Source organism: Oncorhynchus tshawytscha, linkage group LG19, assembly GCF_018296145.1.
Source record: "Oncorhynchus tshawytscha isolate Ot180627B linkage group LG19, Otsh_v2.0, whole genome shotgun sequence".
Lineage (NCBI taxonomy): Eukaryota > Metazoa > Chordata > Actinopteri > Salmoniformes > Salmonidae > Oncorhynchus > Oncorhynchus tshawytscha.
Genome location: NC_056447.1, coordinates 59,413,441 through 59,430,675, shown reverse-complemented (window position 1 = coordinate 59,430,675; position 17,235 = coordinate 59,413,441). Strand labels below are relative to the sequence as shown.

Genomic DNA, 17,235 nt, shown 5'->3' with positions numbered 1-17,235 from the left:
CTACTCACAGAAGCTGTCTCCCACGGAGTGGAATTACGACGTGGGGGATTGTGAGTTGTTGGCCGTCAAGAAGGTGCTGAAAGCATAGCGGCACAGGCTGGAGGATGCGAAACACCCATTCCTTGTCTCGGTGGAAAACAGGAACTTGGACTGCATTCGAGCAGCGAAGAGGCTGAACCCGCGTCAGGCCAGATGGGCCCTATTTTTCCCCAGGTTTGACTTTACCCTCTTCTACCGGCCCGGGATCAAAGAATGTTAAAGCCAATGTGTTGTCCCGGGTGCATGACACAGAGGAGTAGAGGGAGAAATTGACACCCATTATTCCCCTGTCCCGCATTGTGGCTCCTGTCGTGTGGAATGTGGACAAGGACATCCATCGAGCCCTGCAACACTGAGCCCTCAACTGCACACCATCCTGAGGGGCGTATCTAAGTGCCCTCTGACTCACCTGGACACACACAGCACCTGTGTCGGGCCACCCAGGTATAACTCGTACTATCGATTGTCTCTCCACCAAGCACTGGTGAATCAACTTGGCCCGGGACGTCCGGGTTTGCGTTTCTTCCTGCTCCACCTTCGCACAGAGCAAGACACCTAGACACCTCTATGGCAAACTCCACCCGCTGCAGGTTCCACAAAGTCCACGGAGAGATGGGACCAGGGTCAATGTCACAGACCTTCCCCCTCTGAGGGGCATACCACCATCCTGGTTGTTGTGGACCGGTTTTCCAGAGCCTGTCATTTGATTCCTCTACCTGTCTATGTACACCACTACACAGCGATTCCTCAACCCCGGACTTGTCGTCATCATTACACACACCTGGTTCCAATCCCCACTCTATCACTGTATATACAGTATATTCCCTCTGCCATTTGCCTTTGTCGGTCATTGCAAAGTTTCTTGTTTTCCTGAGAGGAATCGCTCCAAATATTTCCTGAGTACTTTATATTTAGCATTTTCGGTTCGACCTCGGCCTTTTTGTTTATGAAGCTATATTTGAGCACAACAGCATTTGGGTTTAGTCCTGCTTTGATCTATGGTACTTAAACTCAGTAAATCTAAACGTGTGACTGCCTCCTGCCTAGTCCTCTCTACACCAGTGACAGTGCCGGATATGTCTGACTGGTTATAATGTTTTTTGATCTGACAGAGTTGGCAGAGGTGGAGGTGTTGCCATATTTACAAAGTACAACTTAAATGTTACTGTATCTCTCACTGTCCCTAAGCAATATGAATGTCTTGTCATGAATTTGGCCCTTGGTAATAATGCCCAACTTACTCTAGTAGGAATGTATCACCCTCCCTTCCTCCCTCAATATGTGCTCGTAGCTGATTGTCTGACTTGCTAACTATATTACACCTGAATTATACATTTTGGGCGATCTTAATTAGAATTGGTTGATGCCAGCTTCTGAAATATATCTGCATTGAGCTAAATCTAACGCAACTGAACCAACCTGCCCCAACTTCAAACACCCTGAAAAATCTTACACTTTCAGATATTATTTTGAGCAACTCCCCTCATAAGTATACAGTCAATGAAATGTTTACTAATGAGTTCAGTGACCAAATCAAATTTATAGGTCACATACACATGGTTAGCAGATGTTATTGCAAGTGTAGCGATATGCATGTGCTTCTAGTTCTGACAGGGCTGCAAAATCTAACAAGTAATCTAACAATTCCATAACAACTACCTAATACACACAAAGTAAAGTAATAGAATTAGAATATATACATATGAGATGAGTAATGACAGAGCAGCATAGGCAAGATTCAATAGATAATGTAAAATACAGTATATACATATGAGATGAGTAATGGAAGTTAAGTAAACATTATTAAAGTGGCATTATTAAAGTGACTAGTGATCCATTGTTATTCTAACCTACCCACTACCCACCTATTCTTACCTACCCACTACCCACCTATTCTTACCTACCCACCTATTCTTACCTACCTGCCTATTCTTACCTACCCACTTATTCTTACCTACCCACTACCTACCTATTCTTACTTACCCACCTATTCTTACCTACCCACTACCTACCTATTCTTACCTACCCACCTGTTCTTACCTACCTACCTATTCTTACCTACCCACTACCCACCTATTCTTACCTACCCACTACCCAATTATTCTTACCTACCCGCCTATTCTCACCTACCCACCTATTCTTACCTACCCACTACCTACCTATTCTTACCTACCCACCTATTCTTACCTACCCACCTATTCTTACCTACCCACCTATTCTTACCTACCCACCTATTCTTACCTACCCACCTATTCTTACCTATTCTTACCTACCCACTACCCACCTATTCTTACCTACCCACTACCCACTTATTCTTACCTACCCGCCTATTCTCACCTACCCACCTATTCTTACCTACCCACTACCTACCTATTCTTACCTACCCACCTATTCTTACCTACCCACCTATTCTTACCTACCCACCCACTACCTACCTATTCTTACCTACCCACCTATTCTTACCTACCCACCTATTCTTACCTACCCACCTATTCTTACCTACCCACTACCTACCTATTCTTACCTACCCACCTATTCTTATCTACCCACTACCCACCTATTCCTTACCCCCACTACCCACCTATTCTTACCTACCCACCTATTCCTTACCCACCTATTCCTACCCACTACCACCTATTCTTACCTACCCACTACCCAATTATTCTTACCTACCCGCCTATTCTCACCTACCCACCTATTCTTACCTACCCACTACCTACCTATTCTTACCTACCCACTGCCTACCTGTTCTTACCTACCCACCTATTCTTACCTACCCACCTATTCTTACCTACCCACCTATTCTTACCTACCCACCTATTCTTACCTACCCACCTATTCTTACCTACCCACCTATTCTTACCTACCCACCTATTCTTACCTACCCACCTATTCTTACCTATTCTTACCTATTCTACCCACTACCCACCTATTCTTACCTACCCACTACCCACTTATTCTTACCTACCCGCCTATTCTCACCTACCCACCTATTCTTACCTACCCACTACCTACCTATTCTTACCTACCCACCTATTCTTACCTACCCACCTATTCTTACCTACCCACTACCCACCTATTCTTACCTACCCACCTATTCTTACCTACCCACCTATTCTTACCTACCCACTACCTACCTATTCTTACCTACCCACCTATTCTTACCCCACTACCCACCTATTCCTTACCCACTACCCACCTATTCTTACCTACCCACCTATTCCTACCTTATTCCTACCCACTACCTACCTATTCTTACCTACCCACTACCCAATTATTCTTACCTACCCGCCTATTCTCACCTACCCACCTATTCTTACCTACCCACTACCTACCTATTCTTACCTACCCACTACCTACCTGTTCTTACCTACCCACCTATTCTTACCTACCCACCTATTCTTACCTACCCACCTATTCTTACCTACCCACCTATTCTTACCTACCCACCTATTCTTACCTACCCACCTATTCTTACCTACCCACCTATTCTTACCTACCCACCTATTCTTACCTACCCACCTATTCTTACCTACCCACCTATTCTTACCTACCCACCTATTCTTACCTACCCACCTATTCTTACCTACCCACCTATTCTTACCTACCTACCCACCTATTCTTACCTACCCACATATTCTTACCTACCCACTACCTACCTATTCTTACCTACCCACTACCTACCTATTCTTACCTACCCACCTAGTCTTACCTACCCACTACCCATCTATTCTCACCTACCAACCTATTATTTTTACCTACCCACCTATTCTTACCTACCCACCTATTCTTACCTATTCTTTGCGCTAACTGCATAGCCACTAACCATATCTACATACTACCTCAAATCAGCCCGACTAACCGGTGTCTGTATGTAGCCTCTACTGTATATAGCCTCGCTACTGTTATTTTTATTTCTTTCCATACCTATTGTTCACCTAACACCGTTTTTGCACTACTGGTTAGAGCCTAAGGGTGTATGTACAGTGGGGCAAAAAAGTATTTAGTCAGCCACCAATTGCAAGTTCTTCCCCTTAAAAAGATGAGAGGCCTGTAATTTTCATCATAGGTACACATCAACTATGTCAGGCAAAATTAGAAAAAGAAATCCAGAAAATCACATTGTAGGAATTTTAATGAATTTATTTGCAAATTATGGTGGAAAATCAGTGTCACAGATAAGATGGAAATGTGTGGTGCTTTTAATAACCACTTTGCCACAGAGGGCCACCTATTTGATAGAATAGCTTCTGAAAACTCTGAGAGGAGTCCTATACTCACCTTGAGCCAGGTTGCAGACAACGATACATTCCCAGATTCACATTCCTCTTTATATAATTTCAATCACTTGATGTCTATAATGTACTAAGTCCCTTATTGAAGATAAATGTAAATAAATCCACTGGGGCTGACTCACTTGCTGCTATAACAGCCTCCAATCTTCTGGTAAGGCTTTCGACTAGATGTTGGAATATTGCATTCAGGACTTGCTTCCCATTCAGCCACAAGACCATTAGTGAGGTCTGGTATTGATGTTGGAAGATTAGGCCTAGCTCGCGGTTGGCGTTCCAATTCATCCCAAAGTTATTCGATGGGGTTGAGGTCAGGGCTCTGTGTAGGCCTGTTAAGTTCTTCCACATTGATTTCAATAAACCATTTCTTTATGAACCTTGCTTTGTGCACGGGGAATTGTGATGCTGAAACAGGAAAGGGCCTTCCCCAAACTGGTGCCAAAGTTGGAAGCACAGAATCCTCTAGATTGTCATTGGTTGCTGTGGCGTTAAGATCTCCCTTCACTGGAACTAAGGGGCCTAGCCCGAACCATGAAAAAGCCCCAGACCCCATTATTCATCCTCCGCCAAACTTTACAGTTGGAGCTAAGCATGGGGGCAGGTAGAGTTCTACTGGCATCCGCCAAAACCAGATTCGTCTGTCGGACTGTCGGATAGTGAAGCGTGATCAATCACTTCAGAGACCATATTTCCACTGCTTCAGAGTCCAATGGTGGAGAGCTTTACAGAGCTCCAGCCAACGCTTGGCATTGCACATGGCAATGTGATCCACTGATCACATGGTGATCTTAGTCTTGTGTGCAGCTGTTTGGACATGGAAACCCATTTCATGACGCTCCCGGCGAACAGTGTTTGTGCTGATGTTGGTTCCAGAGGCAGTTTGGAACTTGGTAGTGAGTGTTGCAACCGAGGACAGACAATTTTTACGCGTTACGTGCTTCAGTACCGGCTGTCCCGTTCCGTGTGCTTGTGTGGCATACCACTTTGCGGCTGAGTCGTTGTTGCTCCTAGACGTTTCCTCTTCACAATAACAGTACTTACAGTTGACCGGGCAGCTCTATGACGGTGCCATATTGAAAGTCACTGAGCTCTTCAGTAGTTCATTCTGCTGCCAGTGTTTCTCTGTGGAGATTGCATGGCTGTGTGCTGAAGTTTATACACCTGTCAGCAACGGGTGTGGCTGAAATAGCCGAATCCATTAATTTGAAGGGGTGTCCACATACTTTTGTATACAGTAGTTTAGTGCCTAAAATAAGGGTAAAAATACATGTTAAAAAAATTCAAACAGTTTCCTGATCTTTCTTATATCTCTCAGATATAGGACAGACACTTCAGAACAAACCTCCTTTTGATTTTTGGGGGGACTATCTGTTCTTCCATCTAGTGAATCTGTTATTCAATGCGTTTCTTTTGGCTAATAGCAGTAATGTCAAATTCAGTGTTTCATCCAATTATTTTTTTTAAATGTATTTTTGATGTCTTAAGGGGTCTTAAAATTCAAAATCAAATAACTCATTAATCCTCAGTATGACCATCCTAAAACCATTCCATGTGTTAGCTTAGAACCCCACCCACTCCCTCCTCCGGCTTAGACAGGGCTTAGACTCTAGAGTGTTATTAACAGTCATTCATTCACGGGTCTGTACAAGCACTTCACTTCCACTGACTAGAGCATAGATATCCTGTCTCCATGTTAGTTTTCAGAAATGTACCTAATATTGATATCCTGCCTTCTCCCTCCAGAGCTACGGCTAAACCCTGAGGAGCTGAAGGCTCTATTTGAGTTTGAGGAGCAGTGTGTGGAGGAATACTTCAGAGAGAAGGAAGACGAGCACCATTCATCCAGTGACCAGAGGATCAAGGTCACATCAGAACGGTAAGACAATCCCACACAATCCCATTGCTCACTGCAAAACACTCCCACCCAATTAAAACATCTGCTGAAGATGGGACAGAAGCTTCATTAAATTAAAATGACCATGTCCAAAAGTGTTTTTGAATCTGGTATTTTATAAGTGTGAAGTATTAGTAAGTCTGTTCCTGAAGCTCCTGTTGTTCCTTCAGGGTGAATAGAAATATGTTGTTCTAGGAGCTTGTCTAATATTAAAGTCTTATCTCTCCTTCCTCTCCCCAGGGTGGAGAACATGTCCATGCGTCTGGAGGAGGTGAATGAGCGGGAGAACACCATGAAGGCGTCCCTGCAGACGGTGGACCTTCGCCTGGCTCAGCTGGAAGACATCCACAGCCGCATGATGAACGCCCTAGAGAAGCTGGCTGGGGTCGACCATTCAGAGCTTAAACGCTCCCATTCCACACACTCCTCCTACTGCGACCCGTCCTCCCTGCTCCGAGCCAGCTCCATCAACAGCGCTGACGGCTACAGCATGTACCGCTTCCAGATGGACGTGGAGGAGGCTGAGAGGAAAGCCCAGCTTGGCACTGAGAGGCAGGGCAGTGTACGGTCTCGCCTAGGGTCTGAGAGGCAGGGCAGTGTGCTGTCTCGTCTAGGGTCTGAAAGACAGGGCAGCTTACTGTCTCGTCTAGGGTCTGAAAGACAGGGCAGTGTCAGCAGAACATCCAACCTGTCTGTAGGTCCGGAGAGACAGGGCAGTCTACAGAAATTGTCTAGCGCATCTACCCTGACTGTAGGCCGGGAGCGACATGGCAGCCTACAAACCAGAGTTTCCAAGGACTACGGCCAGCCGTTAGACATGGACAGAGCAGACAGGACACGGCCCAGCTCCTATGTGGACATCCTGATCTCCCCATGTGAACAAAGGGCTGAAGGGGAGACAGATGGAGGAGAAACCAAGTCTGACATACCTAAAGACAAAGTACCAGAACCCACAGATCCACTGGATGTTGCATTAGCTAAAGCAGGTCTAACAAGAGAGAAGACCAAGCTGGAGAAGTCTAGATCTGTTAAATGCTATCCCAGCAACCCTGTGGATCACTGCATTACCTCTAGAAGCAGGGCTAAGAGCACTATCCTCTACGACCAAACTGCTGCCGATTGCGAGGCCCTCTGGGTTGCCGACTACAATCCTAAACAGGAATCCCCAGACAGTAGAGATCCTCCGGATAGTGCATTACCTAAAGAAGGTCTGCCAAGAGAGAAGTCCAAGCTGGTGGCAACCATGTCCTCCCCATTGGCGAAGTTTATCCATCCTATCCCATACTACCACACCACACCTCCGTTTACCCCTCGATCCACTAGGACCAGGGCTAAAAGCAACATCTCCCCAACCACAGCAGGGGATGAGAGTGAGGCCCTCTGGGCTGCAGACTACAGATCTGTGATAGACCAGGTATCCGATGCTCCAGGCCAGTTGCCAGCCTGCTGGGAGTACAAGGTCCACCACATCCACATCGGACAACAGCCCAAGGTCTCTGTGGTCAGGCCTCATGGCCAGCTACTTGACACACAGAGATTCTCTGAACCTGAGCCTGAAAAACTGGAGTCTAACAAAATTCCTCTGATTCCACCAGCTGTAGAGACTGAACTACTTAAACAGCATTCTGACATGGTTCAACAAGATGCTTCGCTGGTTCCACCAGAGGCTTTGCTGGTTCCTCCAGACATTAAGTTGTCACCTCCTCCTCTGACTGAGCTGGATCCTCCAGAGACTGAGTTGGTTCCACGAGTTCTTCCACTGGGTCCTCCAACTATAGCAACATACCTGGTTCTTCCAACCATAAAAACACACCTGGTACCTCAAACCATAGAGAGGGAACTAGTTATCCCAGCTATAGAGACTGAACTAGTTGTTCCAGCTATAGATACTGCACTAGTTATTCCAGCTACAGAGACTGAACAAGATGGTCCAACCACATACACTGGATTCATTATTCCAACCATAGAGAGTCAGCTACTTATTCCAACCATAGAGAGTGAACTACTTATTCCATCTATAGAGACTGAACTATGTATTCCAACCATAGAGACTGAACTTAAAATTCCAAACAAAGAGACTGAACTTCTTATTCCAAACAGAGACTAAAATAGTTATTCCAGCTGTCGAGACTGAACTACCTATTCTAACCATAAACTAAACTAATTCCTCCAACCATAGAGACTGAACTAGTAATTCCAACCATAAACACTGAACTAGTTATCCCAGCTATAGAGACTGAACTAAGTATTCAAACCACAGAGAATTAACTAGATATTACAACCATAAAGATGAAACTAGCTATTCCAGCTATAGAGACTGAAGTAGTTATTCCAGCTACAGAAACTGAACTAGTCATTCCAACCATACAGACTGAAATAGTTATTCCAACCACAGGGACTGAACTAGTTATTCTAACAATAGACACTGAACTAGTTCCTCAAATAACATAGACTGAACAAGTTCTTCCAACCACAGAGACTGAAATAATTATTCCAGACATAGAGACTGAGCAGGTTATTCCAGCTATACATACTGAAATAGTTGTTTCAAACATTGAGGTTGAACCAGTTATTCCAACAATAGAGATGTAACTAGTTATTCCAGACATAGACTGAACTAGTTATTCCAACCACAGAGACCAAACTAGTTATTCCAACAAAAGACAATGAACTAGTTCCTCAAATAACAGAGACTGAACTAATTATTCCAGAGACATAGACTGAGCTAGTTATTCCAGCTATACAGACTGAACTGCTTATTTCAAGTATTGAGACTGAACAAGTTATTCTAACAATAGAGAGTTAAATAGTTATGCCAAATATACACTGAACTAGTTCATCCAATCATAAAGACTGAAGTAGTTATTCCAACTATAGCTACAGAACTAGTTATTCTAGCCATACAGACTAAACTAGTTGTTCCAACAATATACACTGAACTAGTTATTTCACCAATATACGCTGAACTAGTTCCTCCAATAGTAAATACTTACATAGTTATTCCAACCATTAAGACTGAAATAGTTATTGCAATTATGGAGATGGAACCAGTTATAACAACCATAAAGACTGAACTAGTTATTTCAACCACACAGACTGAACTAGTTATTTCAACAATATACACATAACTAGTTCCTCAAACAACAGAGACTGAAATAGTTATTCCAACCATAGTGATTGAACTTGTTATTCCAACCATAGAGAATGAAATAATTTTTCCAGTCATAGAGAATAATCGAGTTATTCCAGCTGTACAGACTAAACTAGTTATTTCAACTAAACTACTTATTCCAATAATAGAGACTGAAATAGTTATTTCAAAGATATGCTGAACTAGTTCCTCGAACCATAAGAGACTGAAAATGTTTTTCCAACCAAAGAGTTTGAGAAAGTTATTCCAACATTAGAGACTGAACTAGTTCCTTCAATCATACAGACTGAACTAGTTATTCCAGCTATAGTCTGAACTAGTTTTTCAAAGAGAGACTGAACTAGCTATTCCAGCCATAGAGACAGAACTAGTTATTCCAACAATAGAAACTGAACTATTTATGTCAACAATATACATTGAAATAGTTCCTCCAGCAAGAGATACTAAACTAATTATTGCAACCATAAGACTGAACTAGTTATTCACATTTTAGAGACATAACCAGTTATTCCAACCATAAAGACCAAACTAGCTATTCCAGCTATAGAGACAGAAGTATGTATTACAGCTATAGATACTGAAGTAGTTATTCCAGCTATAGAGACTGAACTAGTTGTTCCAGCTATAGATACTGAAGTAGTTATTCCAGCTATAGATACTGAAGTAGTTATTCCAGCTATAGATACTGAACTAGGTATTCCAGATACAGAGACTAAACAAGTTAGTCCAACCATAGAGACTGAACTAGGTATTCCAACCATAGAGACTGAACTACTTATTCCAGGTATAGAGAGTGAACTACATATTCCAAGCATAGAGGCTGAATTACAAATTACAACCATAAAGACTGAACTGCTTATTCCAACCAGAGACTGAACTTCTTATTCAAACTGAAGACTGAACTAGTTCCTCCAACCATATAGACTGAATTAGTTATTAAAAACCATGGGGACTAAACTAGTTATTCCAAACTTAGAGACTGAAGTAGTTCCTCCAACCATATAGACTGAATTAGTTATTAAAAACCATGGAGACTAAACTAGTTATTCCTAACTTAGAGACTGAAGTAGTTCCCCCAACCATACAGACTGAATTATTCCAACTATAGAGACTGAACTAGTTATTCCAACCACAGAAAATTAAATAATGTTTCCAGTCATAGAGATTGATCTAGTTATTCCAGCTATACAGACTGAACTAGATATTTCAAACATATACTGAACTAGTTCCTCGAACCATAGAGACTGAATACATTTTTCTAACCAAAGAGACTGAGCAAATTATTCCAACCTTAGAGACTGCACTAGTTCCTTCAATCATACAGACTGAACTAGTTATTCCAGCTATAGGGTCTGAACTAACTATTCCAACCATATCAACAAACCATGGAGACAGAACTAGTTATTCCAACAATAAAAACTGAACTATTTATGTCAACAATATACATTGAAATAGTTCCTCCAGCAAGAGATACTGAACTAATTTTTCAACAATTTAAACTGAACTAGTTGTTCAAATTTTAGAGACATAACCAGTTATTCCAACCATAGAGACTGAAAAGTTATTAGAACCATAGTGACTGAACTAGTTATTCCAACTATGAAGCTGAACTAGCTATATCAGCAATAGAGACCAAACTAGCTATTCCAGCTATAGAGACATAAGTATTTATTACAGCTATAGTTACTGACGTAGTTATTCCAGCTATAGAGACTGAACTAGTTGTTCCAGCTATAGACACTGAAGTAGTTATTCCAGCTATAGATACTGAAGTAGTTATTCCAATAATAGTCACTGAATTAGTTATTCCAATAATAGTCACTGAATTAGTTATTCCAACAATAGACACTGAAATAGTTCCTCTAACAAAATATACTGATGAAGTTATTCCAACCATTAAAATTTTTTACTATTTATTCTAAATACAGAGACTGAAACAGTTATTCCAACAATAGATACTGAACTAGTTCCTCCAACCATTAAGATTGAACTAGTTATTCTAACCATAGATACTGAACAAGTTATTCCAGTTATAGAGACCGAAGTAGTTAATTCAACCATGGGGACTGAACTAGTTATTCTACTATATAGACTGAACTAGTTCTTCCAACCATAGAGACTGAACTCGTTATTCCACATATAGAGACTGAATTAGCTATTCCAGCTGTAAAGACTGAACATATTCCAAATATAAAGACTGAACAAGTTATTTCAGCTACATACACTGAACTAATCATTCCAGCTTTACAGACTGAGGTATTTCAGCTATAGAGACTGAACTAGTTATCCCAACAATAGAGATTGAACAAGTTTTTCCAACCATAGAAATTGAAGTATTTCATCCAACAATAGAAATATAATTAGTTATTTCAACCATTTAGAATAAACTGACTATTCCAACCACAGACACTGAACTAATTATTCCAACCATAGAGACTGAACTAGTTATTACAACCATAGAGACTGAAAAAGCGATTTCAGCAATAGAGACTGAACTAGTTATTCCAACCATAGGGACTGAAAAAGTGATTTCAGCCATTGAGACTGAACTAATCACCCCAACCATTGAGACTGAACTAGTTATTTCAACTATAGAGACTGAAAAAGTGATTTCAGCCATTGAGACTGAACTAATCACCCCAACCATTGAGACTGAACTAATCACCCCAACCATTGAGACTGAACTAGTTATTACAACCATAGAGACTGAAAAAGTGATTTCAGCCATTGAGACTGAACTAATCACCCCAACCATTGAGACTGAACTAATCACCCCAACCATTGAGACTGAACTAGTTATTTCAACTATAGAGACTGATCTAGTTATTTAAACCATAGAGACAACTAGTTATTCCAAACATAGACATAATCCGTTATTTCAACCATTGAGACTGAACTAGTTATTCCTGCTATAGAGACTTAAATAGTTATTCCAACCACAGTGAATTAACTATATATTCCATCCAGAGTGATTTAACTAGCTATTTCAACTATAGGCTGAATAAATTGTTTCAACCATTGAGACTGAACTAGTTATTCCTACAAAAGAGACTGAAGTAGTTATTCCAACTGTAGAGACTGAACTAGTTATTCCAAGCAAAAAGGCTGAACTAGTTATACCAGCTATATTGATTGAACTACACATTACTACCAAAGTGATTGAATTAGTTATTCTAACCATAGAGACTGATCTAGTTATTCCAACCATAGACACTTTTTAAAATTTTTGCTACGGGTGGGTGCTGCTATGGTGACCAGTGAGCTGAGATAAGGCGGGGGCTTTACCTAGCAAAGACTTATAGATGACCTGGAGCCAGTGGGTTTGGCAATGAGTATGAAGCGAGGGCCAGCCAACAAGAGCATACAGGTCGCAGTGATGGGTAGTATATGGGGCATTGGTGACAAAACGGATGGCACTGTGATAGACTACTCAGCAAATTGGAAGCAGAGTGTTGGATGCTATTTTGTAGATGACATCGCCCAAGTCAAGGATCGGCAGGATGGTCAGTTTTACGATGGTATGTTTGGCAGCATGAGTGAAGGATGCTTTGTTGCAAAATCGGGAGCTGATTCTAGATTTAATTTGTCTGTCTGAGAAGTAGTTGGTGAACCAGGCAAGGCAGTCATTTGAGAAACCAAGGCTTTTGTGTCTGTCGATAAGAATGCGGTGATTGACAGTCGAAAGCCTTGGCCAGGTCGATGAATACATCTGCACAGTATTGTCTCTTATCGATGGTGGTTATGATTTCGTTTAGGACCTTGAGTGTGCTGAGGTGTACCCATGACCAGTTCGGAAACCAGATTGCATAGTGGAGAAGGTACAGTGGGATTCTAAATGGTCAGTGATCTGTTTGTTAACTTGGCTTTCGAAGACTTTAGAAAGGCAGGGCAGGATAGATATAGGTCTGTAGTAGTTTGGGTCTAGAGTGTCTCCCCCTTTAAAGAGGGGGATGACCGCGGCAGCTTTCCAATCTTTGGGGGATCTCAGACGATACGAAAGAGAGGTTTAACAGGCCAGTAATAGGGGTTGCAACAATTTTGGCGGATAATGTTAGAGAGGGTCCAGATTGTCTAGCCCGGCTGATTTGTAGGGGTCCAGATTTTGCAGCTCTTTCAGAACATCAGCTGTCTGGATTTGAGTGAAGGAGAAATGGGGGAGGCTTGGGCATGTTGCTGTGGGGGTGAAGGGCTGTTGACTGGGGTAGGGGTAGCCAGATAAGGCGGGGCTTTACCTAGCAAATATTTATAGATGACCTGGCGCCAATGGGTTTGGCGATGAATATGAAGCATAGGCCAGCCCTAGTTCCTCAAACAACAGAGACTGAAACATTATTCCAACCATAGAGACCGAACTAGCTTAGCCAAACTTGCTATAGTGAATGATCTCCTTACTCCAACAATAGCAATTGAAATAGTTATTCTATCTATATAGACTGAAGTAGTTGTTTCAACCATAGAGACCTAAATAGTTATTCCAAACATAGAATAACTATTTCCTTCACCCCCACAGCAACTTGCCCAAGCCTCCCCCATTTCTCCTTCACCCAAATCCAGACAGCTGATGTTCTGAAAGAGCTGCAAAATCTGGTTATTTCAACCAGTGAGACTGAATTAGTGATTCCTATTATAGAGACTGAACTAGTTATTCTAACCAAAGAGGTTGAACTAGTTATTCCAAAAATAGAGATTGAACTATGTATTCCAACCATTGAGATTGAATTAGTAATTTCAACAATAGAGACAAACTGGTTATTCCAGCTATAGAGATTGAACTAGTTATTCCATCCATACAGCCTGAGGAGGACCCCACCCAGGTCTGGCAGGCTACTGGCCCTGTCAAGGCTACCTGCTGATGGCTGAGAAGAAGAGGATGTTCTCCCTAAGGGCTGGAAGGCCAGCAACCGGAAGGGAAGAGCCTGGGATAGAGCATAGAGAAACCAAGAGCCACTAGCAGCGACAAAGACCACTGTCAAACACTCCAGGATCATCCACCATTGGACCACTGTCAAATACTCCAGAACCATCTACCACTGGACCACTGTCAAACACTCCAGAACCATCCACCACTGGACCACTGTCAAAAACTCCAGAACCATCCACCACTGGACCACTGTCAAATACTCCAGAACCATCCACCACTGGACCAGAACCATCTACCACTGGACCACTCAAAAACTCCAATCCACCACTGGACCACTGTCAAATACAGAACCATCCACTGGACACTGTCAAATACTCCAGAACAAAACACTCCAGGATCATCCACCAGAACCAAAAACTCCACCACTGGACCACTGTCAAATACTCCAGAACCATCCAGAACCATCCAGCACTGGACCACTGTCAAATACTCCAGAACCATCCACCACTGGACCACTGTCAAATACTCCAGAACCATCTACCACTGGACCACTGTCAAATACTCCAGAACCATCCACCACTGGACCACTGTCAAATACTCCAGAACCATCCACCACTGGACCACTGTCAAATACTCCAGAACCATCCACCACTGGACCACTGTCAAATACTCCAGAATCATCCAGCACTCCTGCTGAACACTTGTAGTCCCGGTCAAATGTAAACTGTCCTACAAAAATAATACTTTTTTCACTAATCAACCTCCCAGAATAAATGATTTTCCCTATATAGTATTGTGGGGATGAAAAATAAAAACTACATCATTGTAATACCTACAAATTAGAATAAAATAAATAATATATTGCCATTTAGTCCACTTCCTTTGTGAAGCTGCATTCACATCACCACACTCTGAACTGCTTGCCTTATGACCGGTACTAGCTATCATCCTCTACCGAGCATTAAAACACAACCATTTAACTGACTGTTACCTGGAAATATTGTTACCAAACCAGTTAGTCAGACTACTGAAAAGCCTTCACTATGTCTGGGCTCCTAGACCTACCAACCAGCTCCAGACAGGACAGGTGTTGTCTGTGTACCACGAGGCAGGTAGCTCACCTTCTCCAGGTTCTGACCTCTGACAGGCAGCGTTTGTCATCTGGGTCGAGCAATTCCAGTGTTGTTTGGTCATTCAATTGTTTGTATGTCTCGTGCTACCAAATATAGGCCTATATGTTACAGGCCCCAGGAATGTGGCTTGAAATTAATTGACAGGAAAGCATGATCAAGTTTGGATTGTTTTACTGCATCAGCTTCAGGAGTTGTCAATACAGTGTAATTTCATTGTATTCAATACTTCATAAAACAATTAACAAAGCAGCTAGCTGACTACATAGACAGACTGAAATACAGATAGGTTAGCTATCCATAAACAACTGGTATCTAGCAAAACCAATAGCTAAATGTAGATACAAACTGCAAAATAGCACTTACATAGTTTGACAACATTATACGGGCTATAAAACGAAAGACCAGCTGTTACATATAAGCTTCTTCTGCTATGGTATTATGGCGGTCTGGAAACAAACGCTGCCACCAACTGGACGGGATGAATAAATTCACAAATGGAAAGTAAATTCCATTACAGGATGGGGAAAAAAATTACATGAATTAAAAAAATATATACAGTATATATACTGTATATAATACAAATGATCACATAAAAATCTTCCCACTCCTTCAGTCATCAGATATTTGTGACTCGTTTCAAGAAACTAGACATATGTCGCAAGTCACGACTTCACAGGAGAGCCATTTTAACTTTTTTTAATTTTAATGTTTTATCCAAATGCGTTTTTTGAAGTGTCTTCTGGAACATGTGAACTTTCATGTGCCTTAATAACAAACTTGTATGCCATCTGTAAATACGAATACAATTGTTAAATTACCAGCCTTGTTGGTTAAGCCACAGAAAAACACAGCAACCTTCCCACTAGCCACGATTGGCTGAGATATTGAGTGGGCTGGACCTGCCAAGAGAGGAGTTGGAATTGGTATATAAAAGGCTTCTGTCTATTGGAGCTGGTCAGTCTGTTTTGGTAATCCTGTGAAACGCGGCTTTTAAAAAAATGTATTGTGTAGTGAACCTGCATAAGTGTTGCTCTCCACTTTCTGGAGGATCAAGTTCTGAAATCGGTGGAAATAGAGTATGATAGTTAAAGAGATGGAGGTAACACCTGTCTCCGGATGACATCTTCAAACTAAGGGCAACCGTGGTATGGTGTCTGTGACAGGGAGACACGTCCATCATGCATGATGATGTATACAGGTGAGATAGTCTAGCGTTAGCTAGCTACATTTTCAGATATTACACATTTCTAAATTTGACAAAGTGGTTTCATTTCAAGCTAAAGTGTGATGTTAGCTAGCTTGCTAACGTTAGCTGGATGGCTCCCTAGCTGAAGTTATTCGTATCCCAGAGTCGTTTGCTTTTTTAGTCAGAGCCTAATGTTAGCTAGCTAACATTGAACCTGGTTGGTTAGCTCCCAGCATATTCATGCAGGGTAGGAATGTGATTTTATTTGTCACATGCGGCAAATCCAACAGGTGTAGACTTTACAGTGAAATGCTTACTTACAAGCTGTCACACCCTGGCCATAGAGATACTTTTATTCTCTATGTTGATTAGGCCAGGGTGTGACTCGGGTGGGCATTCTAGTTTCTTTATTTCTACGTTTCCTGTTTCTATGTTTTGGTTGAGTATGGTTCTCAATCAGGGGCAGTTGTCTATCGTTGTCTCTGATTGGGAATCATACTTAGGCAGTCTGTTTTTCCACCTTAGTTGTGGGTAGAGGTCTTTGTTGGTGGTCTGTATAGCCCTAGTAAGCTTTAAAGGTTTTAAGAGAAAAAAGTGTTAAGTAAAACATAGAAAAGAAAAAAATAGAAAAGAAAAGTAACAAATAATTACACAACAGCAGTAAAATAACAGTAGCGAG

General features: G+C 41.8%; 1 protein-coding gene across 1 annotated transcript in view; it reads left to right on the top strand.

The window, feature by feature from the left end:
• Positions 1-14,934, top strand: part of LOC112219072 (transient receptor potential cation channel subfamily M member 1-like) — a 136,016-nt gene extending 121,082 nt beyond the window's left edge. The window contains exons 26-28 of the mRNA XM_042301203.1: positions 6,075-6,207; positions 6,466-8,041; positions 14,707-14,934. Coding sequence (XP_042157137.1) covers positions 6,075-6,207; positions 6,466-8,041; positions 14,707-14,934 — 1,937 coding nt within the window. The remainder of the gene's footprint in view (positions 1-6,074; positions 6,208-6,465; positions 8,042-14,706) is intronic.
• Positions 14,935-17,235: the final 2,301 nt, after the last annotated feature.